Source organism: Orcinus orca, chromosome 9 (assembly GCF_937001465.1).
Source record: "Orcinus orca chromosome 9, mOrcOrc1.1, whole genome shotgun sequence".
Lineage (NCBI taxonomy): Eukaryota > Metazoa > Chordata > Mammalia > Artiodactyla > Delphinidae > Orcinus > Orcinus orca.
The window spans coordinates 75,417,858-75,432,462 of record NC_064567.1 but is presented as its reverse complement, the minus strand read 5'-3'; the positions used below and the strand labels follow the sequence as shown (position 1 = coordinate 75,432,462).

General features: G+C 36.6%; 1 protein-coding gene across 2 annotated transcripts in view; it reads right to left on the bottom strand.

Moving 5' to 3' along the window:
* Nucleotides 1-3,091: 3,091 nt before the first annotated feature.
* CCDC126 (coiled-coil domain containing 126) overlaps nt 3,092-14,605 on the bottom strand; it is a 55,257-nt gene continuing 43,743 nt past the window's right edge. For both annotated transcript variants that reach the window (XM_049714908.1, XM_004263431.4), the window contains one exon: nt 3,092-4,899. In XM_049714908.1, the coding sequence (XP_049570865.1) occupies nt 4,715-4,899 (185 nt within the window). In that variant the 3' untranslated portion in view covers nt 3,092-4,714. The remainder of the gene's footprint in view (nt 4,900-14,605) is intronic.

Sequence of the window (14,605 nt, the reverse complement as noted above, 5' to 3'; positions counted from 1 at the left end):
CTTACTGTAGCCTTAATGTACAGAACAAAATGACTTACAAGCAAATTTTGTTAGCAGTAGCTAGAGAATGGGTAACTGACCATTCTGGTGAATACAGTGTTAGTCCCGCAGCTGGTCCTTCTTGTGGTGTTTCTAAAAGAGCTCCCAACAAAGATCCACCTTGTTGACTATCAGGTAAAATAAAAGAACATATTCTAGAGGAAATAATACCCACAGGACTAACAAAAAATGCCACCGGAAAGTATAGAGTCTGCTCTTCCAGGGGAAAGTGCAGTGAAACACAGTATATTTGTAATAGATGTTCTGTTCCCCTGAACAGAGGTGCCTGCTATACTGCCTATCACACTCTAATGAAATATTAGAATGCTTTAGTATGACATGTATGAAGTTTCAAATAAATACATTAAGTGCAAAAAAAGTTGTTGATATTTATTCAAACGCGGGTGTTTCAATATTCACTTACATTACAAATCGCCAGCCACAGGTGTTAGTTTCTGCAAAAATCCCCCAGTCAACAATGTGTTAATACACAGAAACTGGTTGAATTTCTACACACTAACAACGAAAGATCAGAAAGAGAAATTAAACAAACAACCCATTTACCATCATATCAAAAAGAATAAAACACCTAGGAATAAACTTACCTGAGGAAGCAAACAACCTGTACTCCGAAAACTGTAAGATGCTGATAAAAGAAATCAAAGATGATACGAACAGATGGAAAGATATACCCTGTTCTTTGATTGCAGGAATCAACATTGTCAAAATGACTATACTACCCAAGGCAATCAACAGATTCAATAAAATCCCTATCAAATTACCAATGGCACTTTTCACAGAACTAGAACAAAAAATCTTAAAATCTGTATGGAGACACAAAAGACCCCAAATAGCCAAAGCAATCTTGAGAAAGAAAAACGGAGCTGGAGGAATCACGCTCCCTGACTTCAGACTATACTACAAAGCTATAATCATCAAAACAGTATGGTACCGGCACAAAAAAACAGAAATATAGATCAATGGAACAGGATAGAAAGCCCAGAAATAAACCCACAAACCTATGGTCATTTAATCTATAACAAAGGAGGCAAGACTATACAATGGAGAAAAGATAGTCTCTTCAATAAATGGTACTGGGAAAACTGGATAGCTACATGCAAAAAGATGAAATTAGAACATTCTTTAACACCACACACAAAAATAAACTCCAAATGGATTAAAGACCTAAATGTAAGACTGGATACTATAAAACTCTTAGAGGAATATATAGGCAGATCACTCTCTGACATAAATCACAGCATATCTTTTTTTGATCTGTCTCCTAGAGTAATGAAAATAAAAAGAAAATTAAACAAATGGGACCTAATTAAACTCAAACGCTTTTGCACAGCAAAAGGAAACCATAAGCAAAACAAAAAGACAACCCACAGAATGGGAGAAAATATTTGCAAACAATGTAACTGACAAGGGATTTAATATCTGCAAAATTTACAAACAGCCCATGCAGCTCAATATGAAAAAAACAAACAATCCAATCAAAAAATGGGTAGAAGACCTAAACAGACATTTCTCCAAAGAAGACATGCAAATGGCCAAGAGGCACATGAAAAGATGTTCAACACCGCTAATTATTAGAGAAATGCTAATCAAAACTATGATATCACCTCACACCAGTCAGAATGGCCATCATCATAAAGTCTACAAACAATAAATCCTGGAGAGAGTGTGGAGAAAAAGGAACCCTCTACACTGTTAGTGGAAATGTAAACTGGTGCAGCCACAGTATGGAGGTTCCTTAAAAAACTAAAAATAGAGCTACCATAAGATCCAGCAATCCCACTCCTGGGCATATATCTGGAGGAAAACATGGTTTGAAAGGATACATGTGGGACTTCCCTGGTGGCACAGTGGTTAAGAATCTGCCTGCCAATACAGGGGACACGGGTTCAAGCCCTGGTCCGGGAAGATCCCACATGCCGCAGAGCAACTAAGCCCGTGCGCCACAACTACTGAGCCTGTGCTCTAGAGCCCACGAGCCAGAACTACTGAAGCCTGCACGCCAAGCACCTGTGCTCCACAACAAGAGAAGCCACCACAGTGAGAAGCCCGTGCATCACAACGAAAAGTAGCCCCTGCTCGCTGCACTAGAGAAAGCCCACGTGCAGCAAGAAAGACACAATGCAGCCAAAAATCAACTAATTAATTAATTAATTTTTTAAAAAAAGGAAAGGATACATGCACCCCAATGTTCATTGCAGCAATGTTTACAACAGCCAAGACATGGAAGCAACCTAAATGTCCATCAACAGAAGAATGGATAAAGAAGGTGTGTTAGATATATACAATGGAATATTATTCAACCATTAAAATGAATGCAATAATGCCATTTTCGCAACACAGATGGACCTGGAGATTATCATACTAAGTGAAGTAAGTCAGAGAAAGATAAATATATGATATCAGCTTATAAGCAACACGTAAAAAAAAAAAAAGATACAAATGAACTTATTTACATAATAGAAAGAGACTCACAGACTTAGAGAATAAACTTATGGTTAACAGGAAGGAAGGGTGGGGGGTAGAGACAGACTGGGAGTTTGGGATTGACGTGTATACACTGCTATTAAAATAGATAACCAACAAGGACCTACTGTATAGCACAGGGAACTCTGCTCAATACTCTGTAATAACCTAAATGGGAAAAGAAGTTGAAAAAGAATAGATACACGTTTTGTATAACTGAATTACTTTGCTGTACACCTGAAACTAACACAACATTATTAATCAACTATACTCCAATATAAAATAAAAATTAAAAAATTTAAGTTTAAATTAAAAAAACTCACCAGTAAACTTCGACTTGACAGTTCAAGTCTAGGAACCACCTCCAATCACAATCCCCAGATTTGTTCCCATCAGTCCCTAAACTCAGACTCTCCTAACCTGGACAAGGCAATCTTCCATTTTTCTCTTTTGAAACAGCTATCTGGAATTCATGGAACAAAACCCAAATTATCTAAGATTCCTTTTAATCATTTACCATTTATTAAATGCACAATCACCATTAAAGAAAAAATTTATGATAACACTGTAAAGTACAAATAATACATTTTATTTCATCCCTGAAAACAAAAACAAAAATGTCAGCATCTAATGAGACTGAACAATTATTCCAAACTTTACCCGGAAATGGTATATAAATAATTCCTTCACATAAAGGTAGGGTACAGGGAAGAGTCTGGAAAGATATCTTTCATGAAATATTTTCTCATACTTACTTTAATAAAACATTATAATTATTGCTACTATGTCTGGTAGCACATTGTAATAATGAACAATACAATATCCAAAACTAAATTCAATACAGTCTAAATCTAGAAGCTAGCTGCACTTAAGCAGTTGTTATAGAGAATAAATACTATGAAACATAGGGCACCATATGGCAATTAAATTTGCTACAAGGTAAATTTAAATAAAGGTGTACTTTTCTCTATAGTAGAATTACCCAAGATTAAGATCTCTTGTGCTATATAGAAGAGCTGTTTTCCTGAAAAGATAGTCCATCTTCATAATTTAAATTACATTTTAAACGTTCTTAATTATTTTTAAGTGCTCATTATATAAAATGAATATCTAACGTATCTATTATACAAATCCAAAATTTCATAAAGCAGGATATTCTACGTACTATGTTACCATTTTCCAAGCAATTTAATGCAACACAAATACTTTTATTATATACATCTGGCTAAAGTCCTTAAGAGTCCCAGTCTCACAAATATCTCAGTTTTTCTCTCCCTTGCCAATATAATATAAGCAAAAATTACCGGAATATGGAAATAATGTGCTTTCTTGACAACATAATCAAAGGGTTACACTTTTAAATTAACATTCATGTATATGAAAATCATGAATTAATACTTACTTTTAATCTCATCATAAAAATCTTTTATTCTTCAGAACATAAGTATATAAGAAAATGTTATGTATGAGATTAGAAATTACTATTTTAATGTTATTTAATTGTCCCAATGTTTAGAATAGGTTACAAACAGTGGCTACTACCCATTTCAAGATTATACTCTTATAAATGTAATTTTTAAAACTATACAATAATTAACCTCCAGTTATTCTGAAGGGATAGTGCAAATGAAGACATTCTTTGGGTCATGATTTCAAAACATTATTTTCAACATTATACTTCCTTTCTCTCTGCTCATAATCTGAATAACAAAATATAGTAAGTACTGGAAGTAAGCACATTTTCTAATAGTATTAGTCAAACAGTCACATCTACTGATAACAAATGACAGAATGATTCAGTAACAATATTCTTCACTTGTCTGAAAAACAAGTCATATATTTAAATAAATATTTTATAGAAATGAATCCATGTCTTTCAGTGTTTTTGTTCCAACTTGATCTCAAACACAAAGATTTATACAAAGATCACCTACCTGCTTACTACATCAACCATGTTACCAAGTTCCCTTTAAGGATATAGTACAGCGTTGAAGAGTTGTGCCTGAAAGCAAACTAATAACTTTTAAGATTTATATACAGAATTAGAGTTCCATGAATCCAGCATATTCCTTGAAAATGCATAGAGGTTTTATTGTAAAGTATTACTCTATGCTAGCCAGCGATATAAAAGCTTTTCTGCCATAGGATATAATCCACGGTGAACGTAGCAGCACAAGCTGATCTTCAACTGCTATCTAATGCTGCCTGATACATTTATCCTTTTATTTGTCGTCACAGGCACCAGATTCCCACTAGTACCATTGGTAGTGTTGGTTGCTGAGCCGTTTACAACAATATAGTCGACTTTGTTCTCCAGCTTTACCAAACGTTGTAAAATGTCATCCAAAAGGACAGCAATTGTTCTTTTTAAATCAGCTAGGGGAAAAAAAATGAGAATAAACCATATTAAAGACTGATAGAGCACTTAATATTTGTGTTTTCATAGTTTGAGGGGAAAAGTGAACAATTATCAAGTCATCCGAAAGGAAATATACTAGAGGGAAAGCACTCATACCACACATAGAAAAAGCCTATTTTAATGAATAGCATCACATACAGAGCTTCCTAACGGAATTTCAGAGTTATAAACGTAGGGAAACTTACTTTTCTAGTGCAATAAAACAGATGTAAAGCCTGGTTTAAAATGTTAGTCTCTCTGTAAGGAACCCATTTACTTTGAGTTTCTTAGTCTGAAAAGACAACTGTGGACTAGGCAGGTAAGGTAAAAAGCTAGCTGAGCTAACTAAGAAATTCAAGGAAATGTAGAAACAAGAAACCTGGAACCTCCACAGGCTGAAGTTTAGGGGCAGCCTAGGATCCAGAGCAGATGCCAGGAACCCAATCAGTGCAGTACAGATACTAGTTCTGACTAGAAAATGATGGGGAAGACTGTATCTTCTAATCTCTCTGGGAGGTTAAAGGGTTTTAGTAGAATTTACCTGGAAAGAATGAAATTTTGACCCTTTGCTTCCCTAGAATCCTCTTTTCTCAGGTTTCCCAATGGCACCTAACACATATTATGTATTCAGTCAGTGGCAACTGATATTGTTATTTTTTGTTGGTCCTGGACCAAAAAACGCAGCTCAAACCCTAATCTGTGATCAGGGGAAAAATAATTTAACAACAACTCATAAAGTTGCTGATGGTTCTGTTACTAAGCTATCAGGAAAAGCAGAAGAAAAAACAGATAAATTGGACTTCATCAAAATTTAAAACTTTTGGACATCAAAAGATATTACCCAGAAAGTGAAAAGACAATCTAGAGAATGGAAGAAAATGCAAATATATAATGCAAATCATATATCTGACAAGGGCTTAGTATCAAGAACATATAAAGAACTCCTAAACCCAACAACAAAAATATAAACCACTCAATTTTTAAAATCATCAAAGGACTTGAATAAACATTTCTCCAAAGAAGATAAGCAAATGAACAGTAAGCACATGAAAAGATACCCAACATCACAATGAAATACCACTTTACGTCTACTAGGATGGCTATAATCAAACAAAGGGAAAATAAGCATTGGCAAAAATGTGAAGACACTGGGACCCTCATACACTGCTGGTAGGAATATAGAATGGCACAGCCACCATAGAAAACAGTTCGGCAGTTTCTCAAAGAGCTAAACATAAAATGACCATGTGACCCAGTAATTCCACTCCTAGGTATCTACCCCAAAAAGTGAAAGCAGAGACTCAAAGAGATACTTGTACACCAATGTTTATTTCAGAATTATTCACAATAGCCAAAAGGTGGAAACAACCTAAGTGTCCATCAGTAGATCAAAAGATCAACAAAATGTGGTTATTAACATACAGGGAATACTATTTAGCCATAAAAAGGAATGATGTTCTGATACATAATACAAAATGGATGAACCTTGAAGACATTATGCAAAGTGAAATAAGCCAGACAAAAAAAGGACAAATACTGTATGATTCCACTTATTTGGACTACCTAGAATAGAAAAATACGTAGAGACAGAAGGTAGATTAGAGGTTACCAAAGACCAGGGGAAGGGGGGAATGGCAAGTTACTGCTTAATGGTAAGGTTACAGAGTTTCTTGTTCGGGGTGATGCAAGTTTTAGGTAGTAGTGATGGCTGTACAACATTGAATATAATTAATGCCACTGGACTGTACATCTAAAAATGGTTAAGATGGCAGGGCTTCCCTGGTGGTGCAGTGGTTAAGAATCCAACTGACAATGCAGGGGACACAGGTTCGAGCCCTGGTCTGGGAAGATCCCACATGCCGTGGAGCAACTAAGCCTGTGCGCCACAGCTACTGAGCCTGCACTATATAGCCCGCGAGCCACAACTACTGAAGCCAGCGACCTAGAGCCTGTGCTCTGCAACAAAAGAAGCCACCGCAATGAGAAGCCCACGCACTACAACGAAGAGTAGCCCCTGCTCACTGCAAGGAGAGAAAGCCTGCGTGCAGCAACGAAGACCCAACGCAGCCAAAAATAAACAAATAAAATAAATTTTTTTTAAATGGTTAAGATGGCAAATTTTTTTTTTTTTTTTTTTTGGGCGGTATGTGGGCCTCTCACTGTTGTGGCCTCTCCCGTTGTGGAGCACAGGCTCCAGACGCGCAGGCTGAGCAGCCATGGCTCACGGGCCCAGCCGCTCCGCGGCACGTGGGATCTTCCCGGACCGGGACACGAACCCGTGTCCCCTGCGTCAGCAGGTGGACTCTCAACCACTGCGCCACCAGGGAAGCCCAAGATGGCAAATTTTATGTTACATACATTTTACCATAATTTTTTTAAAGTGAAAAAAGAAAAACAGATTTCAGAAAGGAGTAGTGAGAGTAGTGGTAGCAGGTGGTTGTAAAAAGTGATTAGAAATAAATCAACAAAAAAATCAAAGTAATATAAAGTGAGGGAAAAAACTATTTGGAGAAAGTCTAGTGATGGAGGAAATCAAGCAGTGTATCTTTTGGCGTCATTCATCGGGAACACTTAAATATTCTAGTTTAGTGGGTATGCACAAGAAAAAAAAGTATAAGAAAAATTCTTTGATAAGAAGTATTTAGGGATAAAATGTCATGATATGTACAACTTGTTTCAAATGGTACCCCCTAAAAGCATATATATTTGTATAGAGAAGGAAAGATAAAAATATAGAAAAATTTTTAGTAAATGATGAATCTAGAGGAAAGATATATGATGTTTACCACATAATTTTCCCTAACTTTCTGTAGACTGAGAATTTTCAAAATAAAAGATTAGGGAGGGCTTCCCTGGTGACGCAGTGGTTGAGAGTCCGTCTGCCGATGCAGGGGACACGGGTTCGTGCCCCGGTCCGGGAAGACCCACATGCCGCGGAGCGGCCTGGCCCGTGAGCCATGGCCGCTGAGCCTGCGCATCCGGAGCCTGTGCTCCGCAACTGGAGAGGCCACAGCAGTGAGAGGCCCGCGTACCGCAAAAAAAAAAAAAAAAGATTAGGGAGAGGGGGCATTTCTTTATTAAGACCTTTCAATCAAGAGTTATAATAGTATTTGGTAAGTTAAAATATATATATTTTAAAGAATCTTCCAGCAACAAGATTAAAAGATTAACTGCTGAATCTGTTTTTCCCTGGCAGCCACCTCATGTATAATATTTGAAGTAGTCAACCTAGGCCAGAGAAGGCTACATAGAACAGACTGGGGTGGGAAGCTTACCATCATGTTAACATAAAATGAAGCTAAAGCCCTCAGAGGTTTGACACCAAGCTGAAGTGCGACATGAATTATAAAGGTACAGCCTACTCACTGATTATAGTTAGGAAAAGCAATTAAAGGAAAAGTTGGGGTTCTTTAAAATCAAATACAAACAAATTTATTGTAATGTATATGTATTTTATATATATATGTGTGTCTGTATACATATATATGTATATGTGCACATCAGGGGGTTTTTTTCCATACATTATTTAATATTTTCATTAGTAATAAGGATTAAATGATACGTAAGGCTTAGCTCAATGTGTGGTACACAAAGTCTCAACAAACCTTACTTGTTATTAGTTATTTTAATATTCAGTATACATGTCTATTTTTTTCCCGTATAAAATAGACTGAAAAAGTAAACATTTTAGGGGCTTCCCTGGTGGCGCAGTGGTTAAGAATCCGCCTGCCAATGCAAGGGAAACGGGTATGAGCCCTGGGCTGGGAAGATCCCACATGCCGCAGAGCAGCTAAGCCTGTGCGCCACAACTACTGAGCCTGCGCTCTAGAGCACGTGAGCCACAACTACTGAGCCTGCGTGCCACAACTACTAAAGCCCACGTGCCTAGAGTCCGTGCTCCGCAACGAGAAGCCACTGCAATGAGAAGCCTGTGCACCGCAACAAAGAGTAGCCCCCACTCGCTGCCCTAGAGAAAGCCCATGTGCAGCAATGAAGACCCAACTCAGCCAAAAATAAAATAAATAAAATTTATTTTTAAAAAAGTAAACATTATTAGCAGGTAGGAAAACTAGAATTCAGACCCCAGTCTTTTGCTTCCAAGGCCCCAAATTCAGGGTTTTCCACTACGATGCAGATGCAAAAAGAATATATATATATATATATGTATATATATATATATATATATATATGTGTGTGTGTGTATATATATATATATATATTTACCTCTATGGTGTCTAAATGATGAGTAGATATACTGTATCTCATGATTTTTTTTTAACATTTTCAATTTTTTTAATTTTGGAAAATTTCAAACATACACAAGCAGAGATAGAATAGTATAATGAGTACTCATGGACCTAATTCTCATCACTTGGCTTTCACAGTGAACAATATTTTGCCATTCTTGGTTCATCTCTCCTCTTCCACCTTTTTTCTCCAAAACTATTTTAGGTCAAATCCCAGACATCATGTCATTTCACTGTAAATTCTTCGGAATGCACCTTTAACTTTTAAAGAACTTAACCATTGTGCTATTATCATGCTTAACAAAATTTATAGTAATTTCTTAATTTAAGTAGTTTAACACCTGTTCCATACCCAGATTTTCCTGATTATCTGAAAATTGTCTTCTTACAGTTGATTTGCTTGAATCAGAATTCAAATGAAATCTACACATTGCATTTGACTATTGCTTCTTTAGAGGAAATGTATATATATCTTCAGCCTACCACAACAATTTTTTCCTTTTATGTTATTACTTTCTACATGCATACACTTTTTTTTTCACACACAGGTTTTTTTATTACAAATAATTTGGGTTATAACAGTGACAAAGGCCACTACGTTTCCAATCTAAAATCCATGTAGCATATATCTGAGCTTCCTGCTTATATTTTATTACGATGCTGCAGAATAGTGGTGTCCACAGCCTTTGATAAATGCTTACACCAATTCTCTTTGGAAAAATTCATTTTATTTTAAACATAATTTGTAAGTTAAGTAATCAGTTTTCCATCAAAAAAATACTCAAAGGAAAAGTTGGGTTTAATCAGAAAAAACTATATATTACTTTAACAATGTTCTAAATTATCACATATCCTCCTTTCAAATTTTCTAAAATCAGTTGTTTTGTTTTGTTTTGTTTTGCAGTACGCAGGCCTCTCACTCTTGTGGCCTCTCCCGTTATGGAGCACAGGCTCCGGACGCACAGGCTCAGCAACCATGGCTCATGGGCCCAGCCGCTCTGCGGCATGTGAGATCTTCCCGGACCGGGGCACGAACCCGTGTCCCCTGCATCGGCAGGTGGACTCTCAACCACTGCGCCACCAGGGAAGCTCTAAAATCAATAGTTTTAATAAAATATTTTAAAAGACTAAGAAATCTAAATTACCTTATTCAATGATATAAAATCAGTTAGTTGAAAAACCACAATGATCCCTTTGAACATAGCAAAACTCACCCTTTCTCTAGATTCACATTACAATTTTCTGTTTACATTTCATGTGACTATATAGTTATGGGAATTATACATTTACACTCTATGGGAGTCCACAGTACTTCCCCACAAAGCCCTATCACTGAAAGTGCTAGCAATAAGAACTCCTACCTCGGGACCCGGTTCAGAACCCCTAAAAACAACCTGGAATTGGAGACCATACCATATCCTTTTACTCAGCTCATCCAGCTTGATGCTTTATCACATAGTAGACAGTCAACAAATGCTGGAAATGAACATTTGCTGAATGTCTGATTCATGCTTGGTAGGTGGTATCATGGTTGAGATTAACATGAAGAACCAGACTTAGGAAATAAAACCCTTTAAGGTTGTTCTGCTCCTGCTTTAAGTTTCCCTATTCTGGGAGAAGAAATCAAATAGTTTAAGGGAAAAATAACAAAAAACAGGCTAAAACAAAGGCACATAAGAACACACATACTATCAAAATAGCACCTAGCCCAATTATTCCACAGTATACAAAAATCAAAAGGAGGATATAATGGAATCTAAAAAATAAAACAAACGAATGAATATAACAAAAAAGTTACAATGCTATTAAATATACTAAAGATATTGGATATAAAAAGATTCTTGCTACAATAAACATAATCAAGAGATTGTGAGGCACAGCAGGAAGCCACTATCATCCTGAGCCTAAGGAACAGAGGGAAAAATCAGTAATGTTACAACAGCCCAAGTCCAAGGACACCTAGTGGAATAACAGAGCCAAGGAGGCTGTCTGGCAGAAGGTGGCGCTACAAAGGAGACATCACCTGAGGCAGAAAGGGCGAAAAATACCCTAGTCTCTCTTTTCCTCCTACATTCCGAACTCCTGCCAGTACTTCTCATTGGCTGAACCCAGGCAGTAGCTAGTTGATTTAGGAACTTAGAAAGTGCCACCTACTAGAATCACCCTCCCTTGAGATACAAAACAGAGAAAAGTAAAGGAACAAATCTGAAGGCAACCAGGAAAAGGACCAGCACAAACACCAAGTACACATGCCTTCGTGCACCGCATACTTATAGGTCTCTGTTGATTTATCTCTTATTTATATCTCAATAGGTTTTATTATTTGTATTCTTAATGTGGAGAGGCAGATACAAATAAAAATAGTCATGTGAAAAAAAAATAGCCATGTGTACACAAAAAAGAAATTCAATTCTTAGTAAATGTAGTAGTAGTAAAATAGTAGTAAAACGCAAAAATGACTAATGAAAATAAAATACATAAGTGTGGGACTTCTCTGGTGGCACAGTGGTTAAGAATCCACCTGCCAATGCAGGGCACACAAGTTTGATCCCTGGTCCAGGAAGATCCCACATGCCACAGAGTAACTAAGCCCATGAGCCACAACTACTGAGCCCGCATGCCACAACTACTGAAACCCACGTGCCTAGAGCTTGTGCTCCACAACAAGAGAAGTCACCGCAGTGAGAAGCCAGCACACCTCAACGAAGGGTAGCCCCCGCTCACCACAACTAGAGAAAGCCCACACACAGCAACAAAGACCCAAAGCAGCCAGAAAACAAAACTAAAGTGTTTAAAGTATCTAAGTCAAAAACTTTTCCTTATTAATATTTTTCAAATTCATATTAATACTTTACCACCACTAACATATGCTTAATTGTACAAGGGAGAAAACTCAGAAGTCACTTCTTGATTATCAAAGTGAATTACTCACTGTAAAGTTTTATTATGAAGCTAGCAATAAAACAAGAATGCTTCCTAAACAATATGAACGAATTCAAATATCAGAGCAAATTGCTAGGTAAAAGTGGTTTCAAAAGCCTCATAAACTCTGTAATTAAATGTACATTAATTGTTTAGTCTTTTACACTTTTAATACAGCTACCTTCTCCTACTGAGTGCTGAATAAATTATATCATTCAACAAATATTTTATTACTTCCCTACTTAAGGCTGCAAGGCACACTGTTTAGGTCTCATGAGTAGATCGACATGTTCTCATCAAACTTTATAAACAAATTAAATGCCTAGGACCATAAAATAAGCCTAATTTTTTCTTACGTGAGAAAACAAAAGCTAGATAATGGATTTGACTAAATAATACAAATCATAAATAATCTACATTTTAAATAGCCACATTAAAACCACTTCTAGTAGGAATTCTGAGATTGACTTCCCTCTAACATGTTTAGAATATAAGGACTATGCATTTTACAGGTTTGTTAGGTTTTTTTTTTCTTAATTGGTAAATAACTTATTTTGAGATAACTGTACATTTACATCCAGTTGCAAGAAATAACAAATACAGAAATTCCTATACCCTTTACCCAGTTTTGCCCAACAGTGACATCTTGTAAAACTACATACATCACAGCTACAGTACTGACACTGGTACAGTCAAGATGCAGAATATTTCCTTCACCACAACTATCCCTGTGTTGCCCTTTTACAGTAACCCCATCCTCCCTCTCATTAGCCTGTTAATATGATGGAATACACTGATCGATTTTTTTTTTTTTTTTTTTTTTTTTACGCCTGCCATGTGGCATGTGGGATCTTAGTTCCCTGACCAGGTCTCAAACCTGTGCCCCCTGCATTGGGAGCATGGAGTCTTAACCACTGGACTGCCAGGGAAGTCCCTACACTGATTGATTTTTGAAAATTAAACCAGCCTTGCATTCCTGGAATAAATGCCACTTGGTCACGGTATTTCTTCTTTTTTCTTTTCTTTTTTTTTTTAGGGTCATACATATAACATTTTAATCACTTATGTGAAACTAATATAAAATAACTTGCCATATACTTACTTTTTTTCTTAAACAACAGAAATTTATTTTCCCACAGTCTGGAGACAGGAATTCCAAGATCAAAGCTATGGCAGGTTTAGTTTCTCCAGAGGCGTCTCTCCTTGGCTTGCAGATGGGTATCTTCTCACTGTATGCTCATGTGGCCTTTTTTCTGTACATGCATCTCGTGTCTATTTCTCTTCTATAAGGACACCAGTCCTATTGATTAGGGTCCCAAACTTCTATGTGTGTCATTATACTCACAGTGAATCTCTTATAGACAGCATATAATTAAATCCTGTTTTTTTAAAAAAATCCATTCTGCCAATCTATGTATTTTGATTGGGGAGTTTAATCCATTTAGTTTTTTTTTCGTTTTCTGATTTTTTGATTTTATTCTTTTTAATTTCATTTTACTTTTTTTTATATAGCACATTCTTATTAGTCATGAATTTTATACACATAAGTGTATACACGTCAATCCCACTCGCCCAATTCATCACACTACCACCCCCACGCCCTTGGTGTCCATACGTTTGTTCTCTACATCTGTGTCTCAATTTGTGCCCTGCAAACCAGTTCATCTGTACCATTTTTCTAGGTTACACATACATGAATTAATATACGATATTTGATTTCTGACTTACTTCACTCTCTATGACAGTCTCTAGGTCCATCTACGTCTCTACAAATGATCCAATTTCGTTCCTTTTCATGGCTGAGTAATATTCCATTGTATATATGTACCACATCTTCTTTATCCATTTGTCTGTCAATGGGCATTTAGGTTGCTGCCATGTCCTGGCTAATGTAAATAGTGCTACAATGAATACTGGGGTTACATGACTCTTTTTGAATTATGGTTTTCTCAGGGTATATGCCCAGTAGTGGGATTGCTGGATCATATGGTAATTCTATTTTTAGTTTTTTAAGGAACTTCCATACTGTTCTCCATAGTGGCTGTATCAATTTACATTCCCATCAACAGTGCAAGAGGGTTCCCTTTTCTCCACAACCTCTCCAGCATTTGTTTGTAGATTTTCTGATGATGCCCATTCTAACAGGTGTGAGGTGATGCTTCATTGTACTTTTGATTTGCATTTCTCTAATAATTAGTGAGGCTGAACAGCTTTTCATGTGCTTCTTGGCCATCTGTAGGTCTTCGCTGGAGAAATGTCTATTTAGGTCTTCTGCCCATTTTTGGATTGGGTTGTTTGTATTTTTAATATTGAGCTGCATGAGCTCTTTATATATTTTGGAGATTAATCCTTTGTCCGTTGATTCATTTGCAAATATTTACTCCCATTCTGAAGCTTGTATTTTCATCTTGTTTACACTTTCCTTTGCTGTGCAAAAGCTTTGAAGTTTCATTAGGTCCCATTTGTTTATTTTCGGTTTTATTTCCATTTCTCTAGGAGATGGGTCAAAAAGGAT